At 71.1% G+C, this 19,198-nt stretch overlaps 3 protein-coding genes across 4 annotated transcripts; all 3 read right to left on the reverse strand.

The window, feature by feature from the left end:
* Positions 1–584: 584 nt before the first annotated feature.
* LOC135323868 (lens fiber membrane intrinsic protein-like) lies at positions 585–7,092 on the reverse strand. The gene is made up of 6 exons (XM_064498883.1): positions 6,891–7,092; positions 4,289–6,780; positions 3,309–3,487; positions 1,896–2,036; positions 1,048–1,182; positions 585–882 (listed from the first exon to the last, which is right to left on the reverse strand). The coding sequence occupies exons 2-6, from the start codon at positions 4,417–4,419 to the stop codon at positions 815–817; spliced, it is 654 nt and encodes a 217-aa protein (XP_064354953.1). The 5' UTR covers positions 4,420–6,780; positions 6,891–7,092; the 3' UTR covers positions 585–814.
* A 3,098-nt stretch (positions 7,093–10,190) lies between these two features.
* On the reverse strand, positions 10,191–15,589 carry LOC112995682 (V-type proton ATPase catalytic subunit A-like). 2 transcript variants are annotated; one of them, XM_064498981.1, is made up of 14 exons: positions 15,433–15,589; positions 15,086–15,214; positions 14,350–14,564; positions 13,967–14,104; positions 13,711–13,862; positions 13,015–13,177; positions 12,740–12,848; positions 12,386–12,508; positions 12,179–12,293; positions 12,006–12,069; positions 11,712–11,915; positions 10,722–10,816; positions 10,442–10,613; positions 10,191–10,355 (listed from the first exon to the last, which is right to left on the reverse strand). In XM_064498981.1, the coding sequence occupies exons 1-14, from the start codon at positions 15,563–15,565 to the stop codon at positions 10,263–10,265; spliced, it is 1,905 nt and encodes a 634-aa protein (XP_064355051.1). In that variant the 5' UTR covers positions 15,566–15,589; the 3' UTR covers positions 10,191–10,262. The 2 variants fall into 2 exon arrangements, with proteins under 2 accessions (XP_064355051.1, XP_064355050.1); XM_064498980.1 differs by having other exon boundaries at positions 13,967–14,193; positions 14,307–14,564.
* Positions 15,590–17,653: 2,064 nt separating this feature from the next.
* On the reverse strand, positions 17,654–19,191 carry PFDN2 (prefoldin subunit 2). The gene is made up of 4 exons (XM_064498993.1): positions 19,059–19,191; positions 18,372–18,460; positions 18,170–18,293; positions 17,654–17,956 (listed from the first exon to the last, which is right to left on the reverse strand). The coding sequence occupies exons 1-4, from the start codon at positions 19,128–19,130 to the stop codon at positions 17,777–17,779; spliced, it is 465 nt and encodes a 154-aa protein (XP_064355063.1). The 5' UTR covers positions 19,131–19,191; the 3' UTR covers positions 17,654–17,776.
* Between the last annotated feature and the right edge of the window lie 7 nt (positions 19,192–19,198).

Genomic DNA, 19,198 nt, shown 5'->3' on the forward strand with positions numbered 1-19,198 from the left:
GGGGCGGCGGGCGCGGCCTTAAAAGGGCAAGGGCCCCCCGAAGGGATGGGTGGGGCCCACCTGGGAACAGCCTTCCTGTCGGGTCCACCCGGACCCCTCCGCCCCCCCGTCTGTGGGGGGGGGATCCCAGCGACGCCCATCCATGGGATCCTCTGCCTTCTCTCTAGCCCCCCAATGATCACCATAGCTCCCTCAGGGTCCACCACAGCCCCCCTGGCCCCCCAGTCCCAGTGACCCCCCCCATGTCCCCCAGTGACCCCCCCATGTCCTCCCAGCCCATTTCTCCCCCCATGTCCCCTCTGCTCCCATGTCCCCCCAGTGTCTCCCGGGGTCCCTCCCAGTGACCCCTCAGGACACCCCCAGGGTCTCCCATAAGCCCCGTGCCCCCCAGTGACCCCCGAGTTCACCCCCCTGGTGCCCCCTGGCACCCCAGTCCTCCCCCATTTGGGGGGGGCACACCCCAGACGAGGGTGGGCAGCACTTTGGGGTGCGTGGGGGGGGGGGACACACGATGCCCAGGCGGGGGAACCCGACCGCCCATGGGGTCCCCGAATCCCCCCAGATACAACAGCACCAGGCCACGGGGGGGGGGCACAGCTGTTTATTAGCACAGCAGGAGAGTGCCTACATTGGGGGGGGGGCAAGGGGGGGGATGACTGGGGTGGGGGCAGCAGGGTGGGGGAGCCAGGGGAGCTCAGCCCTGCTGAGACCAGGCACAGCTCAGCGCAGCAGTGCCCTGCACCCAATGGCCCCCCACGGCGGGGGGGGGTCTGTGGGGCAGCGGGGGGGGGCAGGAGCGGGGTCCCGGCACCCATCAGGCCCCCGCCACTTCGGAGCTCTCCGGCGTCGGGTCCTTGGAGGCGGCGCAGACGTGGAAGAGCCCTGGGGGTGGGGGGGAGACGAGGCCGTGGCGTGACGCAGCAGCTTGGTGCAGGCCCGGGTGCCCTGGCAGCAGCCCCGCACCCATGGGTGCCCGCGGCACGGGGCGCAGCAGAGACCGCGCACAGCTCGGCGCAGCAGTGAGCGAGCCCGGGCGGGCGCCGCTACCTGCGGAGCTGACGAGGACGACGGCGATCCAGCCCAGGATGTAGGACCAGGAGAAGCGCCAGTCGGCCTGGTCCTTCCCGAAGACGCTCACCGCCGCGGCCGTGTACAGCGCCAGGCCCAGCAGCGCCAGGAACGCTGCGGGGGGGGGGGGGGGGCCGGTCAGGGGCACGGGGTGCATGTGGACAGCACTCTGAGCCCCCCGCAGAGACCGGGCACAGCTCAGTGCAGCAGTGAGTGGGCAGAGCTCAGCTGAGCAGAGACTGGGCACAGCTCAGTGCAGCAGTGAATGGGCAGAGCTCAGCTGAGCAGAGACCAGACACAGCTCAGTGCAGCAGTGAGCGGGCAGAGCTCAGCTGAGCAGAGACTGGGCACAGCTCAGCGCAGCAGTGAGTGGGCAGAGCTCAGCTGAGCAGAGACTGGGCACAGCTCAGTGCAGCAGTGAGTGGGCAGCGCTCAGCTGAGCAGAGACCAGGCACAGCTCAGTGCAGCAGTGAGAGGGCAGAGCTCAGCTGAGCAGAGACCGGGCACAGCTCAGCGCAGCAGTGAGTGGGCAGAGCTCAGCTGAGCAGAGACTGGGCACAGCTCAGTGCAGCAGTGAGTGGGCAGCGCTCAGCTGAGCAGAGACCAGGCACAGCTCAGTACAGCAGTGACCATGCAGAGCTCAGCCCTGCAGAGACCAGGCAGAGCTCAGTGCAGCAGTGCCGGGTCCCGGGGGTCTCCCGTCCCCGAGGATGGCTCCCTGGGGACACGGTGACACAGGCAGGGCCAGCGCCGCGTACCCTGGCACCGACCCCCAGGATGTCCCCGTGCCCGGCCCGCGCCACCCCCGTGTCCCCCGCCCCGCGTACCGGCCAGCAGCAGGGTGACACCGGCCACGCGGAGACGCAGCCGCCGGGCGCCGCTGGCAGCGGCCGAGAGCCCCAGGGCGATGCCGGCCGTGGCGGAGAGCACCGAGAGCAGCATGAGCACCCGCGCGGCGTCCCAGAGCGCTGCGAGGGGGGACACACGTCGGGGACATCACGGGGCGCGGGGACACGAGCCGGGGCACGCAGCAGTGCCCATCCCAGCTCCACCCCCGCAGAGACCCGACACAGCTCAGCCCAGCAGTGCCCAGCCCGGCTCCACCCCGCAGAGACCCGACACAGCTCAGCCCAGCAGTGCCCAGCCCAGCTCCACCCCCCCACAGAGACCCGACACAGCTCAGCACAGCAGTGCCCAGCCCGGCTCCTCCCAGCAGAGACCCAACACAGCTCAGCCCAGCAGAGATCTGACACAGCTCAGCCCAGCAGTGCCCATCCCGGCTCCCCTCCCTCGCAGAGACCTGACACAGCTCACTGCAGCAGTGCCCAGCCCGGCTCCTCCCAGCAGAGACCTGACACAGCTCAGCGCAGCAGTGCCCATCCCGGCTCCACCCCGCAGAGACCCCACACAGCTCAGCCCAGCAGTGCCCAGCCCGGCTCCCCCCCCCGCACAGACCCGACACAGCTCAGCGCAGCAGTGCCCAGCCCAGCTCCCCCCCGCAGAGACCCGACACAGCTCAGCCCAGCACAGACCCGACACAGCTCAGCGCAGCAGTGCCCAGCCCAGCTCCCCCCCCCCACAGAGACCCAACACAGCTCAGCGCAGCAGAGACCCCACACAGCTCAGCCCAGCAGTGCCCAGCCCGGCTCCCCCCCCCCAGCAGAGACCCGACGCAGCTCAGCGCAGCAGTGCCCAGCCCAGCTCCCCCCCGCAGAGACCCGACACAGCTCAGCCCAGCAGAGACCCGACACAGCTCAGCGCAGCAGTGCCCAGCCCAGCTCCACCCCGCAGAGACCCGACACAGCTCAGCGCAGCAGTGCCCAGCCCAGCTCCCCCCCGCAGAGACCCGACACAGCTCAGCCCAGCAGAGACCCCACACAGCTCAGCCCAGCAGTGCCCGTCCCAGCTCCTCCCTGCAGAGACCCCACACAGCTCAGCGCAGCAGAGACCCGACACAGCTCAGCGCAGCAGTGCCCAGCCCAGCTCCACCCCGCAGAGACCCGACACAGCTCAGCCCAGCAGAGACCCGACACAGCTCAGCGCAGCAGTGCCTGTCCCAGCTCCCCCCCCCGCACAGACCCGACACAGCTCAGCGCAGCAGTGCCCAGCCCAGCTCCCCCCCGCAGAGACCAGACACAGCTCAGCGCAGCAGTGCCCAGGCCAGCTCCCCCCACCCCGCAGAGACCCGACACAGCTCAGCCCAGCACAGACCCGACACAGCTCAGCGCAGCAGTGCCTACCCGGGGTGCCGGCGTGGGGGCGGCAGGCCCCCCCCAGGCAGACGCGCCACAGGCCCTGGCAGCCGGCCCCCCCGGGCGCCCGGTGCTGCAGCCAGAAGTCGGTGGCCGTGGCGGCCAGCAGCAGCGCCAGGCCGGAGGCGGCGCACAGCAGCCCCCCGCGCGCCGGCATCGCCGCGGCCCTGGGCACAGCGAGGCGGCTGGGGGCACCGCTGGGTGCCACCACCCCCCCATGTCACCCCCCCGCCACCCTGGGGACCCCCCCCCCACCCCAGCAAGCCCAAGGGCCACCCACAGTCTGGGGGTTGGGGGGGCCCACCCAGAGGTGGGGATGCAGGGGGATGCAGGGTGGCACCTCTGGGGACCCCGGGTGGTGGCATCTCCAGGGGACACTCAAGGTGGCATCTGGGCATGCTGGGCTACACAGGGTGGCACCTTTGGGGACCCCGGGTGGTGGCATCTCCAGGGGACACTCAAGGTGGCATCTGGGCACGCTGGGCTACACAGGGTGGCACCTTTGGGGACCCCAGGTGGTGGCATCTCCAGGGGACACTCAAGGTGGCATCTGGGCACGCTGGGCTACACAGGGTGGCACCTCTGGGGACCCCGGGTGGTGGCATCTCCAGGGGACACTCAAGGTGGCATCTGGGCACGCTGGGCTACACAGGGTGGCACCTTTGGGGATGCTGAGGGACACAGGGCAGCATCTCCGGGGACACTGGGGGCCCCCCAGGGTGACATCTCCAGGGACACTGGGGGGGTGGCATCTCCAGGGGATACTGGGGCACCTAGGGTGGCATCTCTGGGGCTCTCAGGGTGGCACCTCCACTTCTGAGGCCACCTTGAAGTATCCGGGGTGGCACCTGGGGGCCGGGGGGGTGTCACAGGCGAGGGTGGGGACCCAGGAGGGGGGGGGGACACATAGGGCCGGGTGCAGAGTCCCCCCTGGTCCAAGGTCACATCCAGCCCGGGGTCCCACTCACCCGCCTTCAGCGCCCAGCGGCGCCGGGCCGGGCGCCTGCGTCCGCGCGGTCCCGTCCGTGCGTCTGTCCCCGGGGCCGAGTGGGTGGCCGGGGCGCCGGGGGGGGGGGGTTAAGGGCTCGGGCGCTGCCATTGTCCGGGGCCACAAAGGCCTGGAAAGGTCTCGGCGCTGCCACCGCCACCGGCCCGAAGTGCTGACGGGGACCGGGGCCGCGGGAAAACGCCGAGCGGGCACTTTCCTGCCGGCCGCCGCAGGGTCCCCGGGGCGCTGGGGACAGCGTGGGCGAGGGCCGGAGGGACACGGGGTGCAGGCGACGCGCTGATGGCGACGGGCCACCTGGGTGGCCGCTGAGGGTGGCACCGTGGGGTGACAAGGAGGAAAGGCCGGGGGGGCCTCCAGCCTGGGGTGCCATCTGATCCCGGGTGGCAGTCAGCCCTGGGTCCCGACTGTCCTGGGTCCCGACTGTCCTGGGTCCCAACTGTCCTGGGTCCCATATGATCCAGGGTGGCATTGAGCCGTGGGTCCCATCTGGTCTGGGGTCCCATCCAGCCCAGGGTCCCTTCTAGTTCAGGGTGGCACCCAGCCCAGGGAGCTCCTTGGTCCAGGGTGCCATCCAGGATGGGGTCCCATCTGGGTGAGGGTCACATCCAGCCTGGGGACCCATCTGATCCCGGGTGGCATTCAGCCCTGGGTCCCAACTGTCCTTGGTCCCATCTGGTCTGGGGTCACATCCAGCCTGGGGACCCATCTGATGCAGGATGGCATTGAGCCTTGGGTCCCGACTGTCCTGGGTCCCGTCTGGTCTGGGGTCCCGTCTGGTCTGGGGTCCCATCCAGCCTGGGCTCCCATCTGATCCCGGGTGACATTCAGCCCTGGGTCCCAACTGTCCTTGGTTCCATCCAGCCCAGGGTCCCTTCTAGTTCAGGGTGGCACCCAGCCTGGGGAGCTCCTTGGTCCAGGGTGCCATCCAGGATGGGGTCCCATCTGGGTGAGGGTCACATCCAGCCTGGGGTCCCAACTGCCCCGGGTCCCATCTGGTCTGGGGTCCTGTCCCGCGTGGGGTCCCATCCAGCCTGGGGTCCCAACCAGCCCAGGGTCCCATCCAGCTCAGGGTGACATCCAGCCTGGGGTCACATCCAGCTCAGGGTGACATCCAGCTCAGGGTGACATCCAGCACGGGTCCCCTCTGGCCCAGGGTCCCATCCAGCCCCTGTCCCTCAGCATGACACGGCTGGCGCGGCGCCAGCCTGGGGACCGGCACCCTGGGGGCCACCAGGGCACCATCGCCGCGGGCAGGATCAGGCCCAGCTGGGGCTGGGACCCCCCCGGGGTGGGGGTGGGGGACGACCCGCTGCCGCCTTCCCAGGAGGACGATGCCGGCAAGGGGCTGCCAACGGGCCGGGAACGCCGGGGCCACCAGGGATGCCGGAGACACCGGGGATGCCAGCGACCTCGGGGACATCGGGGACACCGGGGACATCGGGGACAGCAGGGGCGCCGGGTGGAAAGTTACCGTCCCACAGCACTTTCCAGGTGGCCAAACGCCCGGCTCCTCTGCCAGGCTTCGCTCCCAAAAAACTCTACTGGGCAGCGCTCCCGTTCCGGGCGGGTTTTGGCCCAAAAGCGAAGGCCGAGAGCCGTGAGAAGGGAAGGCGAAGCCGTCCTGGCTGCCTCGTCCCCGCGCCGGGCGTTTCGGGGTGAAAAAGTCCTGTTTTGGGGGCTTTCCCAGCGCAGGGGTGGCCGAGCGCGGAGCGGCGGTGCTCTGCTCCGGGCCGCCCTGCACGCCCGGCCTCACGTGCACACGCACGTGCGCTGCTGCACACACACACACACGCGCTGTGCACAAGCAAACACCGGCACGTGGGTGTGCACGTGCGGTCAGCCCCACGCACACACACACACACACGCACACACACACACACACACACGCACACAGCGTGCGCTCCTCCGCACGCACAAGCGCAAATGCACGCACGCAGCTTGTGCGCACACACGCGTGTGCTCACAGACGTTTGCACGCTCGCACGCGTGCACGCGCACGTGCTCACAAATGCGTGTGCACACACACAGGCGTGCTCACAAGCGCGTGCACACTCGCATGCACGCGGAAGCGCTGCCCTCACACGTGTGTGTGCACAAAGGCGTGCACACTAATGCGTGTGCACACGCGCGTTCACACCTTGCACCCCCATGGCTGTGCGCACACCCGGCAGCGCACAAGCGCACGCACAGGCATTGCACACTCACCCGAGCGCACAGCCACGCGTCGGACACAGGCGCACAGGGACGCACACCAGCGTGCGCGCACACACACAGAGCACTCACACTCGCGCACACCCACGCACGGACACGCACACGCGTGCCCCCGCCGCGCCGCTCCGCGGGGGCCTCACAGCGCTGCCGCGAGGCAGAGGAGGAGCAGGAGGAGGAGGAAGAGGAGCGCGGGGCGGGCGGGGCGCGGGCCGCCGGAGCAGGGCTCGCCGCAGGTGCCGTCTGCGGAGAAACGGCGGGGGGGAGACGCTCAGGCCGCAGCCGAGCCCCCCCCCCCCCTTCCGCCCGCAGCAGGCCCGAGGCCACGGCGAGGGGCGCCCGGGGCCACCTACTCGTGACGGCGAGCGTCACCTCGCCGCAGGCGCAGTCGTCGTCGCCCAGCAGCAGGCAGCTGTAAGCGCCGCCGTCGGCCGCCCGCACCGCCCGCAGCGTCAGCCCGGCCCCGGCGGCGGCCAGCGCGGCGCGACGCCCGTAACGCGGGCTGCAGCGCTCGGAGCCCCGCGCCCGGCTGCACACGGCGGCGCCGCCGCCTCCCCCGCCGCCGCCGCCGCCGCCGCCGCCGCCGCCGCCGCCGCCGCCCCGGTAGCGCCAGTGCGCGGCGCGCAGGGCGCCCAGCGCCGCCGCCGCCGCCACCGGGCAGCGCAGCCGCACGTCGGTGCCCGCCGCCGCCGTGGCCCGCGCCGAGCCGCCCAGGCGGCTGCCGCACGTCGCCGCGCAGCCCCCCGCCGCGGCCCGGGCTGCGGGAAGGCGGTGTCAGCCCGGGAGCGGGACCCGGCCACGTCCCGCCGCCCCCCCGGGCCCTGCCCGGCGCCGGGGAGCGCTGCGGGGGGGAGTGCCCGGGGGGTGGGGGGGTGCGGGACGCCGCTGCGGACACGCGCGGACACCCACCCGCGCACACCCACCCGGGACCTCCGAACACCCACCCGGGCACCCAAGCAGACACCCACCCGCGCACACCCACCCGGGCACCCTGCGCACCCACCCGGGACCTCCGGACACCCACCCGGACACCCCGGACACCCACCCGGGACCCTCGGACACCCACCCGGGCACCCTGCACACCCACCCGGGACCTCCGGACACCCACCCGGGCACCCCGGACACCCACCCGCGCACCCACCCGGGCACCCTGCACACCCACCCGGGACCTCCGGACACCCCCCCGGACACCCCGCAAACCCACCCAGGCACCCCGGACACCCACCCGGGACCTCCGGACACCCACCCACCTGGACACCCCGTGCACACCCACCCACACACCCCGGACACCCACCCGGACACCCACCCGGGACCCCCGGACGCCCACCCGCACGGACACCCCTGACACCCACCCAGGACCTCCGGACACCCACCCACCTGGACACCCCGCACACACACCCCCGGACACCCCGGACACCCACCCAGGCACCCACCCGGGACCCTCGGACACCCATCCGGAGACCCGCATGGACACACGGACACCCCCGACACCCACCCAGACACCCACCCGAGTCCCCCGGACACCCCCCCGCACGGACACACGGACACCCCGACACCCACCCGCGACCTCCAGACACCCACCCGGACACCCTGGAGACCCGCACGGACCCGCGGACCCACCCGGACACCCACTCGGGTCCCCCGGACACCCCCCCGCACGGACACCCCGGAGACCCCCGGCCCGGGGCAGGGGGGGGACGTGGCGGGCGACAGGGGCCAGGACCGGGGACACGGCCAGGGCCAGGACGGGGACAGCCCCCCCCCCCCAAGCCCGGACGCCGGGGCCCCCCGTGCCGCCGGGCCCCGCTGCCCCGCGCGGAGCCTCCGCGCCCCCCGGGGCCGGGACCGGGGGGGGGACCGGGGGGGCGGCGGGACTCACCGGGCCGCGGCGGGGCCGCGCCGAGCGCCACGAGCAGCAGCAGGAGCCACATCTGCCTCCGGCCCCGGCGGCGGCGGCCCCGGGAGGGGCGGGCCGGGGGGGGGCCGGGGGGGCCGCAGGCACCGCCCTGGGCGGCCGCGGCGGGGACGCACGTGCGCTCCCCCCCCCCGGTGCCCCCGGGGCGAATGGGGACCGGGACCCCCCCCGGGTGACCCTGACTGCCCCGGGGGGGGGCAAATAGGGACCGGGACCCCCCCGGGGTGACCCCAACTGCCCTGGGGGGGCAAATGGGGACCGGGACCCCCCCCGGGTGACCCCAACTGCCCTGGGGGGGCAAATGGGGACCGGGACCCCCCCCGGGTGACCCCAACTGCCCCGGGGGGGGGCAAATAGGGACCAGGACCTCCCCGGGGTGACCCCCAGCTGCCCCGGGGGGGGAAATAGGGACCGGGACCCCCCCCCAGGGTGACCCCGACTGCCCCAGGGGGGGCAAATAGGGACCGGGACCCCCCCCGGGGTGACCCCGACTGCCCCAGGGGGGCAAATGGGGACTGGGACCCCCCCCAGGGTGACCCCAACTGCCCTGGGGGGGGCAAATAGGGACCAGGACCCCCCCGGGGTGCCCCCCAACTGCCCCGGGGGGGCAAATAGGGACCGGGACCCCCCCGGGGTGACCCCCAACTGCCCCGGGGGGGAAATAGGGACCGGGACCCCCCCCAGGGTGACACCGACTGCCCCGGGGGGGCAAATGGGGACCGGGACCCCCCCCCGGGGTGACCCTGACTGCCCCGGGGGGACAAATAGGGACTGGGACCAACCTGGGGTGACCCTGACTGCCCTGGGGGGGAAATAGGAACTGGGACCCCCCCCCGAGGTGACCCCGACTGCCCCAGGGGGGCAAATGGGGACTGGGACCCCCCCCCCAGGGTGACCCTGACTGCCCCGGGGGGGCAAATAGGGACTGGGACCAACCTGGGGTGTCCCTGACTGCCCTGGGGGGGAAATAGGAACTGGGACCCCCCCGGGGTGACCCCGACTGCCCCAGGGCGGCAAATGGGGACCGGGACCCCCCCCCCCAGGGTGACCCTGACTGCCCCGGGGGGGCAAATAGGGACTGGGACCAACCTGGGGTGTCCCTGACTGCCCTGGGGGGGAAATAGGGACTGGGACCCCCCCGGGGTGACTCCTAACTGCCCCGGGGGGGGCAAATAGGGACCGAAACCTCCCCCCCGGGGTGACCCTGCCTGGCTGGGGGTGCAAGTGGGGATGGGGGGGACCTGTGTGGCCCCCCCCCCCCAGTTCCATGCAGCTCAGGGGGTCGCAGGCCCTGCTCCGTCCCGGGCACTGGCCCAGTGCCGACGATGTCCTGGCAGCGCTGGGGTCCCCGCGGGTCCCCCGGCCCCGGGGGGGGGGGCTCAGGGCCCGGGGTCCTGCCGGGTACCGGGGCGGAGGATGCTCGTCGCCAGCCTCCATCTCGCCGGCCCGGCGGGGAGGACGCCCACACGTGCACCGAGCCCAACAGTGCTCAGCAGGCAGCACCCCGGGAACCGCAGAGGACCCCAAAACCGCCGCATCCCCCCCAAAAAGCTCCCGCAAAGCAGGTCCCGTCCGACCTGCCCAACCCCATTTCCACACCAGATAACACCCCCCCGTCCCCCCCCCCGCCATGCCCAAAGCGCGGCACGCTGCCCGGGCACCCATGGGACCCCTGGCACGCCAGGGCCGGACACGTCCCCACCCGGCACGTGGTGGGGAAACCACACCTGGAAGCAAACAATCGCCGCCGGGTGTTTATTCGCGCCGGCGGCCCCCCCCGGGGGCCCCCGCGGGCTCCCTTTCCTTCCCCTCAGTCCTCCAGGTTGCGGAAAGCCGTCTGCATCTCCTCGTTGAGCTGGGCGTAATCAGCGGTGATCTTGGCCTCGCCGTCCTTCACGGGGTCCTGGGGACGCAGCGGGCCGTGGCGGTGGCCGTCCCCTCCCCGCCGCGGTGACACCCCCCCCCCCAGCGCCGGGGCCGGCACCCTACCTTGAACTTCATGGCGCTCAGCTTGTAGATGATGTCCCCCAGGTTCTCGCGGATGGTGGCCCAGGTGACCCGGTGCTCGGCCTGCGCCGTGGTCTCCACGGCGTGCCGGGCCAGCTCGTAGAAGGTCACCATGTTGTGGAGCATCCCCACCGTCTTGTAGAAGGGGCAGAACCTTGGGGGGGGGGGGGGCAGGAGCCGGGCTCAGGGGGTCCCGGGGGTCCCGGGGCCACGCTGCGTGGGGACTTCAGGAGGGGATGGGGACGGAGGGGACGGCGGGTACCTGTCGTAGGGCGAGTAGCCGTTCTGCTGCAGGAAGTCGTCCTTGATGAGCTTGGCCACCTCCAAGGTGATCTTGTCAGCCTCGGCGAGGGAGGCCTGGGGGGGGGACACAGGCTCAGGGTGCCGCTGGGCTCCCCTCCCCCCCATGCCCTTCCCTACCCCCTGCCCGGTCCTCCTCCCATCCCGCCGCCCCCAATCCCCGTCCCCATCCCTCATCTCCATCTGCTACCTCCTCCCTGTCCCCTCTCACATGCCGTATTCCACATTCCCATCCCCATCCATGTTCCTCATCTCCCTCCCATAGCCCTCTCCCATCCGGCAACCCCCATCCCCATCCCGTATCCCTCCCCCGTCCCTTCTCCCATCCCCTGTCCTCCTCCCGGTGCCTCATCCCCCATGCAGTGTCCCTCATCTCCATCCAGCATCTCCCTTCTGTCTCCTTTCCCAGCTTGTATCCCCCATCCCCATCCCTTATCCCTCACCCCATATCCCCATTCCCATCCCATATCTCTCATCTCCATCCCATATCCTTCATCCCCATCCCTTATCCCTCACCTCCATCCCCTCTCCCACCCCATATCCCCATTCCCATCCCATATCTGTCATCTCCATCCCATCTCCCTCATCTCCATCCCATATCTCTCATCTCCACCCCATCTCTATCCCCTGTCCCACCCCGTACACCATCTCCACCCCATACCCCTCTCTCCATCCCCTCTCCCACCCCATATCCCCATCCCCATCCCATATCCTTCATCCCCATCCCGTATCCTTCATCCCCATCCCATATCCTTCATCTCCATCCCATATCCTTCATCCCCATCCCATATCCTTCATCCCCATCCCATCTCCCTCATCTCCACCCCACCTCTATCCCCTCTCCCATCCCCTCTCCCCCATTCCCATCCCCTCTCCCCGCCAATCCCCTCTCCCCACCCCATTTTCCAGCCCGTCCCCCCCCGGCAGCCCGTGTCCCCCCCCGGACGGGCACCTTGCCCACGAGCTGGACGATCTCGGCCAGGTCCTCCTCTTCCTGCAGGATCTCCTTGGCCTTGGTGCGCAGGGCCGGGAAGTCGGGGTGCTGCCGCTCGTAGTGCTGCTCCAGCGCCCGCAGGTACTTGCTGTAGCTGATGAGCCAGTTGACGGAGGGGAAATGCTTGCGCTGCGCCAGCTTCTTGTCCAGCCCCCAAAACACCTGGGGACGGGGACGGGGACGGGGACGGGGACGGCGTCAGCGCCGGCGGGGGTGGCCCCAAGGGCCCGCGGCGACGTGACGCCCGCTCACCTGCACGATGCCCAGCGTGGCCGAAGTGACGGGGTCGGAGAAGTCCCCTCCCGGCGGGGACACGCTGTGGGGTGACGGGGGGGGAGCGGGCTGGGCGCGGGGGCACCCACGGCGGTGTCACCCGCCCCGCGCCGGCCCGGCGCCGCGTCCCGCCGCCCCCGGTGGGGACTCACGCGCCGACGATGCTGACGCTGCCCTCGCGCTCGGGGCTGCCCAGGCATCGCACGCGCCCGGCTCGCTCGTAGAAGGAGGCCAGGCGGGCGCCCAGGTACGCCGGGTAGCCGCTGTCTGCAAGCGAGGGCCGCCGTGAGCCGCAGGGCGCCCATCACCGTGGCCTCGCGGCTGCCGGTGGCAATAAGGGTGGTGGCGTGGGTGCTCACCCGCCGGCATCTCGGCCAGGCGCCCCGAGATCTCCCGCAGCGCCTCGGCCCAGCGCGACGTCGAGTCGGCCATCATGCTGACGTGGTAGCCCATGTCGCGGAAGTACTCGGAGAGCGTGATGCCTGCGGGGCGTGCGAGGCCGCGTGTGCGCTCGGTCGCACGCGCGTGTGCCCAGCACGCATGCGTGCACACGCAAGCACCCCCCTGGCTGCAAATCTGCACGCCCACGCGTGCACGCGCATGCCGTTGCTCGTGCACACGCGTGCACACGCACACGCGGTCTCCATTACACACGCACAAGCACTCGCGCGCTGTTGCGGCGCACACCCGCGCGCGCACGCGCCCCGGCTCACCGGTGTAGATGGAGGCCTCTCGGGCGGCCACGGGCATGTTGGAGGTGTTTGCCACCAGCGCCGTGCGTTTCATGATGGTCTCCGTCCTCCCGTCCACCTCCATGGTGAGCTGGGGGCCACCGGTGCCGTCACCACCGGCGTGACACCGCGTCGGGGCCACCCGTGCCCGGCGCAGCTCCCTGTGCCCGGTGGCACAGGCCACCGCGATCCCCAGGGCCCCCCGTGACGCCCGGCTTGGTGCCACCACCGCCGTGACACCCGCCGGCCCCGCTCACCTCCGGGAAGTCCCGCAGCACCTCGGACATCTCGTTGCCCCGCTCACCGCAGCCCACGTAGATGATGACGTCGCTGTTGGAGTACTTGGACAGGGACTGGGAGATGACGGTCTTGCCGCAGCCGAAGGCCCCCGGGATGGCCGTGGTGCCACCTTGGACACAGCTGGGCGCAGGGACACCGTGGGGACAGCGGTGTGCCAGGGCCCACGGAGGGGAGCTGGGTTCCCCTAACTTTGGGGACAATCAGCCCCACTGAAGCCTCCCCACAGAGGGAGCCGGGGTGTCCATGTCCCCATCCCTGTCTTGTCCCCTTCTGGGATCCATGTCAGGAGCAGGTGAGACCCCCCTGTGTCCCCAGTGTCACCTGTGAGCTCCTGGCTGCCCTGTTCTTCCCCAGCAGGACTGTCCCCATCCCTATCCTCTTCCGCAGCCCCATCCCTGTCCCCACCCGCTATCCATGTCCCCCTCCCCATCCCCAACACTGTCCCCTATCCTGGCCCCCCCGTTCCCATCCCTATCCCCATCTCCATCCCTGTCCCCATCCCTATCCCCATCTCCATCCCTGTCCCCTATCCTGGCCCCCCGTTCCCATCCCTATCCCCATCTCCATCCCTGTCCCCATCCCTATCCCCATCTCCATCCCTGTCCCCATCCCTGTCCCCATCCTCTGTGCCCCGTCCCCAGCCCGGGACCTACGGGAAAAGGGCATCCAGCACCCTCTGGCCCGTCAGCAGCGGGTAGTTGGCCGGCAGCTTCTCCGCCACAGGACGGGTCTGTCTCACCGGCCAGACCTGCATCATGGTCAGCTTCTCCTTGGTGCCCTCAAAGTCCAGCTCCAGCACCACGTCCTGGCGGGGGACAGGCACGGGGACGTGGGACCGGGGGAGCTGTGGGGGGGGGGGGGGACAGCCCTGGCATCCCCCCAGGCCAGCGCCAGCCCTGAGAGCCCTACCGAGATGTCGTAGTTCCCCGGGGGCGCGACGTGGGTGACGGTGCCCCGGCTCCGCGGCGGCACCATGATCTTGTGCTGGATGAGGGAGTTCTCGGTCACCACGCCGTAGATGTCTCCGCCGGTGACGTGGCTCCCAACCTGGGACGGGAGGACCGTGAGGTCCAGCCGGGGCTTACGGGGCCGTGCCGGAGCCATCCCTGGGCACCGAGTGCCAGGTCGTGTCCCCTCTGGACCAGCCGCAAGGGAGTTGTTGGGAGAAGGGGTGTCCCCGTGTCCCCAGCCCCAGGGAGGGTGCAGGACCGGCGTCCGGGGAGGTCCTCTCCTCTCCGGCTCTGCTCACCCCAGATGCCGTCTCCCATGGGACACAGCTGGCCCCAGCTCACCCGGACGTGCTTGCTGGGGACGAAGTCCCACGTGACGTTGCGGGCCAGCGCGGGGATGTTGATGCCCCGGGGGATGTAGATGGTCTTGGTCAGCTCCGTGATGTCCTTCAAGGGGCGCTGGATCCCGTCGAAGATGGAGCCCATTATGCCGGGACCCAGCTCCACCGAGAGCGGCTTCCCCGTGCGCAGCACCGGGTCGCCCACGCAGACACCCGCTGGGCCGGCGCTCAGGAAACGGAGACGGAGACGGAGACGGAGATGGAGATGGAGATGGAGATGGAGATGGAGATGGGGATGGAGATGGGGATGGAGATGGAAATGGAGATGGGGATGGAAGAAGAGAGATGAGAAGGAGATGGAGGTGGAGATGGAGATGGAAATGGAGATGGGAGGTGGAGATGGAAGAAGAGAGATGGGAGGGAGATAGAGATGCAGATAGAGATGGAGATGGAAATGGAGATGGAGATAGAGATGGAGATGGAAGAAGAGATGGGAGGGAGGTGAGGGAGATGGAGGTAGAGATGGAGATGGAAAAGGAGATGGAGATGGAAATGGAGATGGAGATGGAGATGGAAGAAGAGAGATGGGAGGGAGATGGAGGTGGAGATGGAGGTGGAGATGGAGAAGGGGATGGAAATGGAAATGGGGATGGAGATAGAGATGGGGATGGGGATGGAGACGGGGGGACCAGGAAGGGGTGGGGGGGCCGCGGCAGGGCAGGACGCCTGAAGGATACAGGTCTCCTCGTACACCTGGATGGTGGCCAGGTCGCCCTCGAGCCGGATGATCTCCCCCACCAGCTCAGCGTGGCCCACGCGCACCAGCTCGTACATGGCAGCGCCGGCCATGCTGCTGGCGGTCACCACTGCGGGGACACGGCCGGGGGGGGGACGCTGAGACCCCCGCACCGGTCCCGCTCCCCCCGCAGGGCCCCGGCGTCCGGGCCCCCCTTCACCCCCCGCAGGGCCCCGGCATCCGGCCCCCCCGCCACCGCTCGCCAGCGTTAAGCCGGGCTGCGTCAGCTCCCCGGTTTAGGGCCAAAAAAGCCATTAAGCCGGAGGGGGGGACGGGGGGGGGACCTACCGGGTCCGGAGACACCATGGACGCGGCCCAGCTGGCTCTCGCTCTCGGCCTCGGCCAGGCGGGCTGGGGCGGGCGGCTGCATGGCGCGGCCGGGCGGCGAGCGGGGCCCCCCCGGTGCCACCGGCGGTGGCATTTATGGCCGAGGCGGGTGGCCGGGGCGCCGGTCGCACCCAGGGAGCGGCGGCCGCCGGCTGTGTACAGTCAACAGCGGATGGGTGACTGCACCGCCGCGCGCCGGCCACCGCCAGCCCCGGGGGCCCGTCACCCGCCAAGGTCCCCGCGTCCTCCCGGACAAGGTCCCGGTGTCCTGTTCCCCCCCCCCAGTGCCAGCCAGGGTCCCTGCCTCCCCAATGCCAGCCCCATGGTCCCTGAGTCTGTCCCCCCAGTGCCACCCATGGTCCCTGTCCCCCCCAGTGCCAGCCCCAGTGTCCCTGAGTCTGTCCCCCCCAGTGCCACCCATGGTCCCTGTCCCCCCAGTGCCACCCAGGGGTCCTGTCCCCCCCCCAGTGCCAGCCCCAGGGTCCCTGAGTCTGTCCCCCCAGTACCAGCCCCATGGTCCCTGAGTCTCTCCCCCCCAGTGCCACCCATGGTCCCTGTCCCCCCCCAATGCCAGCCCCATGGTCCCTGAGTCTGCCCCCCCAGTGCCACCCATGGTTCCTATCCCCCCCAGTGCCACCCAGCATCCCTGTCCCCCCCCAATGCCAGCCCCACAGTCCCTGAGTCTGTCCCCCCCAGTGCCACCCATGGTCCCTGTCCCCCCCAGTGCCACCCAGGGGTCCTGTCCCCCCCCCCAGTGCCAGCCCCAGGGTCCCTGAGTCTCTCCCCCCCAGTGCCACCCAGCATCCCTGTCCCCCCCCAATGCCAGCCCCATGGTCCCTGAGTCTGTCCCCCCAGTGCCACCCATGGTCCCTGTCCCCCCCCAGTGCCACCCAGCATCCCTGTCCCCCCCCCCCAGTGCCAGCCCCACAGTCCCTGAGTCTGTCCCCCCAGTGCCACCCAGGGTCCCTGTCCCCCCCCCACTGCCAGCCCCACAGTCCCTGTCCCCCTCAGTGCCATCCATGGTCCCCACCCTCCCCCAGGGCCAGCCCCACAGTCCCTGTCCCCCCCCAATGCCAGCCCCATGGTCCCTGTCCTCCCCAGTGCCACCCAGGGTCCTTGCCCCGCCCCAACTGCCAGCCCCAGGGTCCCTGAGTCCCTGTGCCAGGGTCCCTATGTCCCCCCCAGTGCCCACCCCTGTGTCCCCCCTGTGCCAGCCCCAGGGTCCCTGTCTCCCCCCCCCCGCCCTGTGCTAGCCCCAGGACCTCTCCCCCCCACCCAGGGTCCCCCTGTCCCCAGGCCAGTGGCAGCCCCAGAGCCCCTGTCCCCACTGCCAGCCCTGGGGTCCCCCTGTACCCCCCACCCAGTGCCGGCCCCAGGGTCTCTTTCCCCTTCCCATGCCAGTCCAGGGCTCCTGTCCCCCCCCCAGGGTCCCCATGTCCCCCCAGTGCCAGCCCCAGGGTCCCCCTGTCCCCCCAGTGCCAGCCTCAGGGTTCCTGTCCCCCTCCAGGGTCCCCATGTCACCCCAGTGCCAGCCCCAGGGGTCCTGTTCACCCCCCCAGGGTCCCCCTGTCCCCCCCGTGCCAGTCCCAGAGGTCCTGTCCCCCTCCAGGGTCCCCATGTCACCCCGATGCCAGCCCCAGGGTTCCTGCCCCCCCCAGGGTCCCCACATCCCCCCAGTGCCAGCCCCAGGGTGCCGGTGGAGGGGGGGCTCTTGGCAGGGGGGACACAAGACAAACCGAGGCCCAGGGCGAGGGGGAGCTGGCAGCAGGAGGGGCCCAGGCGTCCGGCCAGCGCAGCGGGGGGCCATGGGGCAGAGGGGAGCAGCGAGCACCGGCCCCCGCGTGCAAGCGAGCGGCGTGCGTGCGACGGGCCCGGCCCGCACACGCACACGGGGGGCTTTTCGGGCCGCTGGAAACGCCGCGGTTCCCACCAGCCAGCTCCGCCCTCCGTTCCCAGCAGCCGAATTAAGCCTCCGCTAATCCAGGCTCCGGTCCCTGGCGGCTGCCCAGCCCTTTTGGTCGCCTTCCCCGGGCTTCGGCCGGACATTTTTTTCGGTTGTCATCACAGCGCAGCTGCCGGCGCCGGAAAAGGCAGCGGTGGCAACGGAGCTCCCACGCCCGGGCGAGCCGGCCGCGGCTGCCGCGCGCTGCCCGCAGAGAGCGGCGCGGCCTGGGAACTCGGCTCGTGACCAAAAACCCCACGTTTATTTAACAAAAATACGACATGAACAACACTAAATAATAACGGAGACGGGGAGGGAGGCTAAGACGGGAGGAAAGTCCTTCGGGACGGCACGAGCGAGCTCCTACGAGACCAGGACCCCGGCCGAGCTGGTCTTGGCTCCGGCCCCCTCGGGGTTCTCCTTGGGGGGCTGCTTCTGGTCGTCCTCCCCCATGAGGCGGATGTTGTGCTTCTCCCGGAAGTCGTTCAGCTCCCGGCCCTTCGTCTGCAGCTGCTGGTTCAGCGTTTCGATGATTTTGCTGATCTGGAAAGGGGGGAAAAGGAGTCAGGGCGAAGCAGCAGGGAGAGCGGCTCGGTCCTTGCTCCCAGGTTTCCCAGGCGGGATGGAGACGGGCTGGGGGAGGCTGCGCGGGCCGCGAGTGCCCCGGGACCCTGCCGCGAGGGCAGCAGGGCCGCGGGAGGCCGCGGGAGGAAGGCCGCAGGAGGAAGGCCGCGGGAGGAAGGCCGGCCCCGTCACCTGCTCCTTGTTGTTCTCCAGGGCCGGCAGCACCTCCTTGACGGTTCGTTCCACCAAGATGCCGCCCACCATGCGGTAGCACTTCCGGGTGGGGTCCACCTCCCGCAGCGTCTCGATCACCAGGCTGGGAGGAAGAGGAGGGTGAGGCGGCGAAGGCCCTGCGACCGCGCCCCCCCCCCCAGCCCAGCCCCCGCGTTCCCACCTGTGCTCGTTCAGCTCCAGCTCCAGCTCTGCCGCCTTCGAGGCCAGGCCCCGCTGCTCCTGCCGCAGGCGGTTGAACCTGGCCACCACCTGCGGGGACAGGGACAGGGACACTGTGCTGGGGCTGGTAATGTCCCCTCCCTCCCCGATGCCATGGCCCTACCCAGCCCCCCCCTTTGCCATGGCTCTACCCAGCCCCCCCCGCCCTGGGCAATGGGCCTGCCCAGGCCCCCCCCCACCTCCCCATGGTCCTGCCAGTCCTCCCCCCGTGCAATGGTCGTGCCCAAGCCCCCTCCCTTGACGTAGTCCTGCCAGGAGGATCCCCCCCACCAGTGCAATGGTCCTGCCTGCCCCCCCCACCCTGTGCAATGGTCCTGCCTGCCCCCCCCCCCCGGCAACAGCCCTGCCTGCCCCCCCCCATCCTGTGCAATGGTCCTGCCCGGCTCCCCCCTCAGTGCCATGATGTTACCCAGCCCCCCCGACCTGTGCAATGGTTCTGTCGAGCCCCCCCCTACCCCCTGCAATGGTCCTGCCCATCTCCCCTCCCCCGTGCAATGGTTGTGCCCGTGCCCACCCCCCCCAGCCGCAGTCCTGCCCGGTTCCCCCCGACGAGTGCAATGGTTCTGCCCAATCCCCCCCGCCCCGCCCCGTGCCCCGGTCCCGCCCGGTCCCCCCCCCGCCCCGGTACCTGCTCCGCCGTCAGCGCTTTGCCGCCGGGCGGCGCCGCCGCCGCGGGCCGCCCCTTCGCGCTGTCCGCCATCTTCCCTCGCCGCGCTGCGCACGCGCCGCGGGCCACGCCCCTTCCGGGGCCAGGCGGAAGGGGCGGGG

The sequence above is a fragment of the Dromaius novaehollandiae genome, chromosome 29, assembly GCF_036370855.1.
Source record: "Dromaius novaehollandiae isolate bDroNov1 chromosome 29, bDroNov1.hap1, whole genome shotgun sequence".
Lineage (NCBI taxonomy): Eukaryota > Metazoa > Chordata > Aves > Casuariiformes > Dromaiidae > Dromaius > Dromaius novaehollandiae.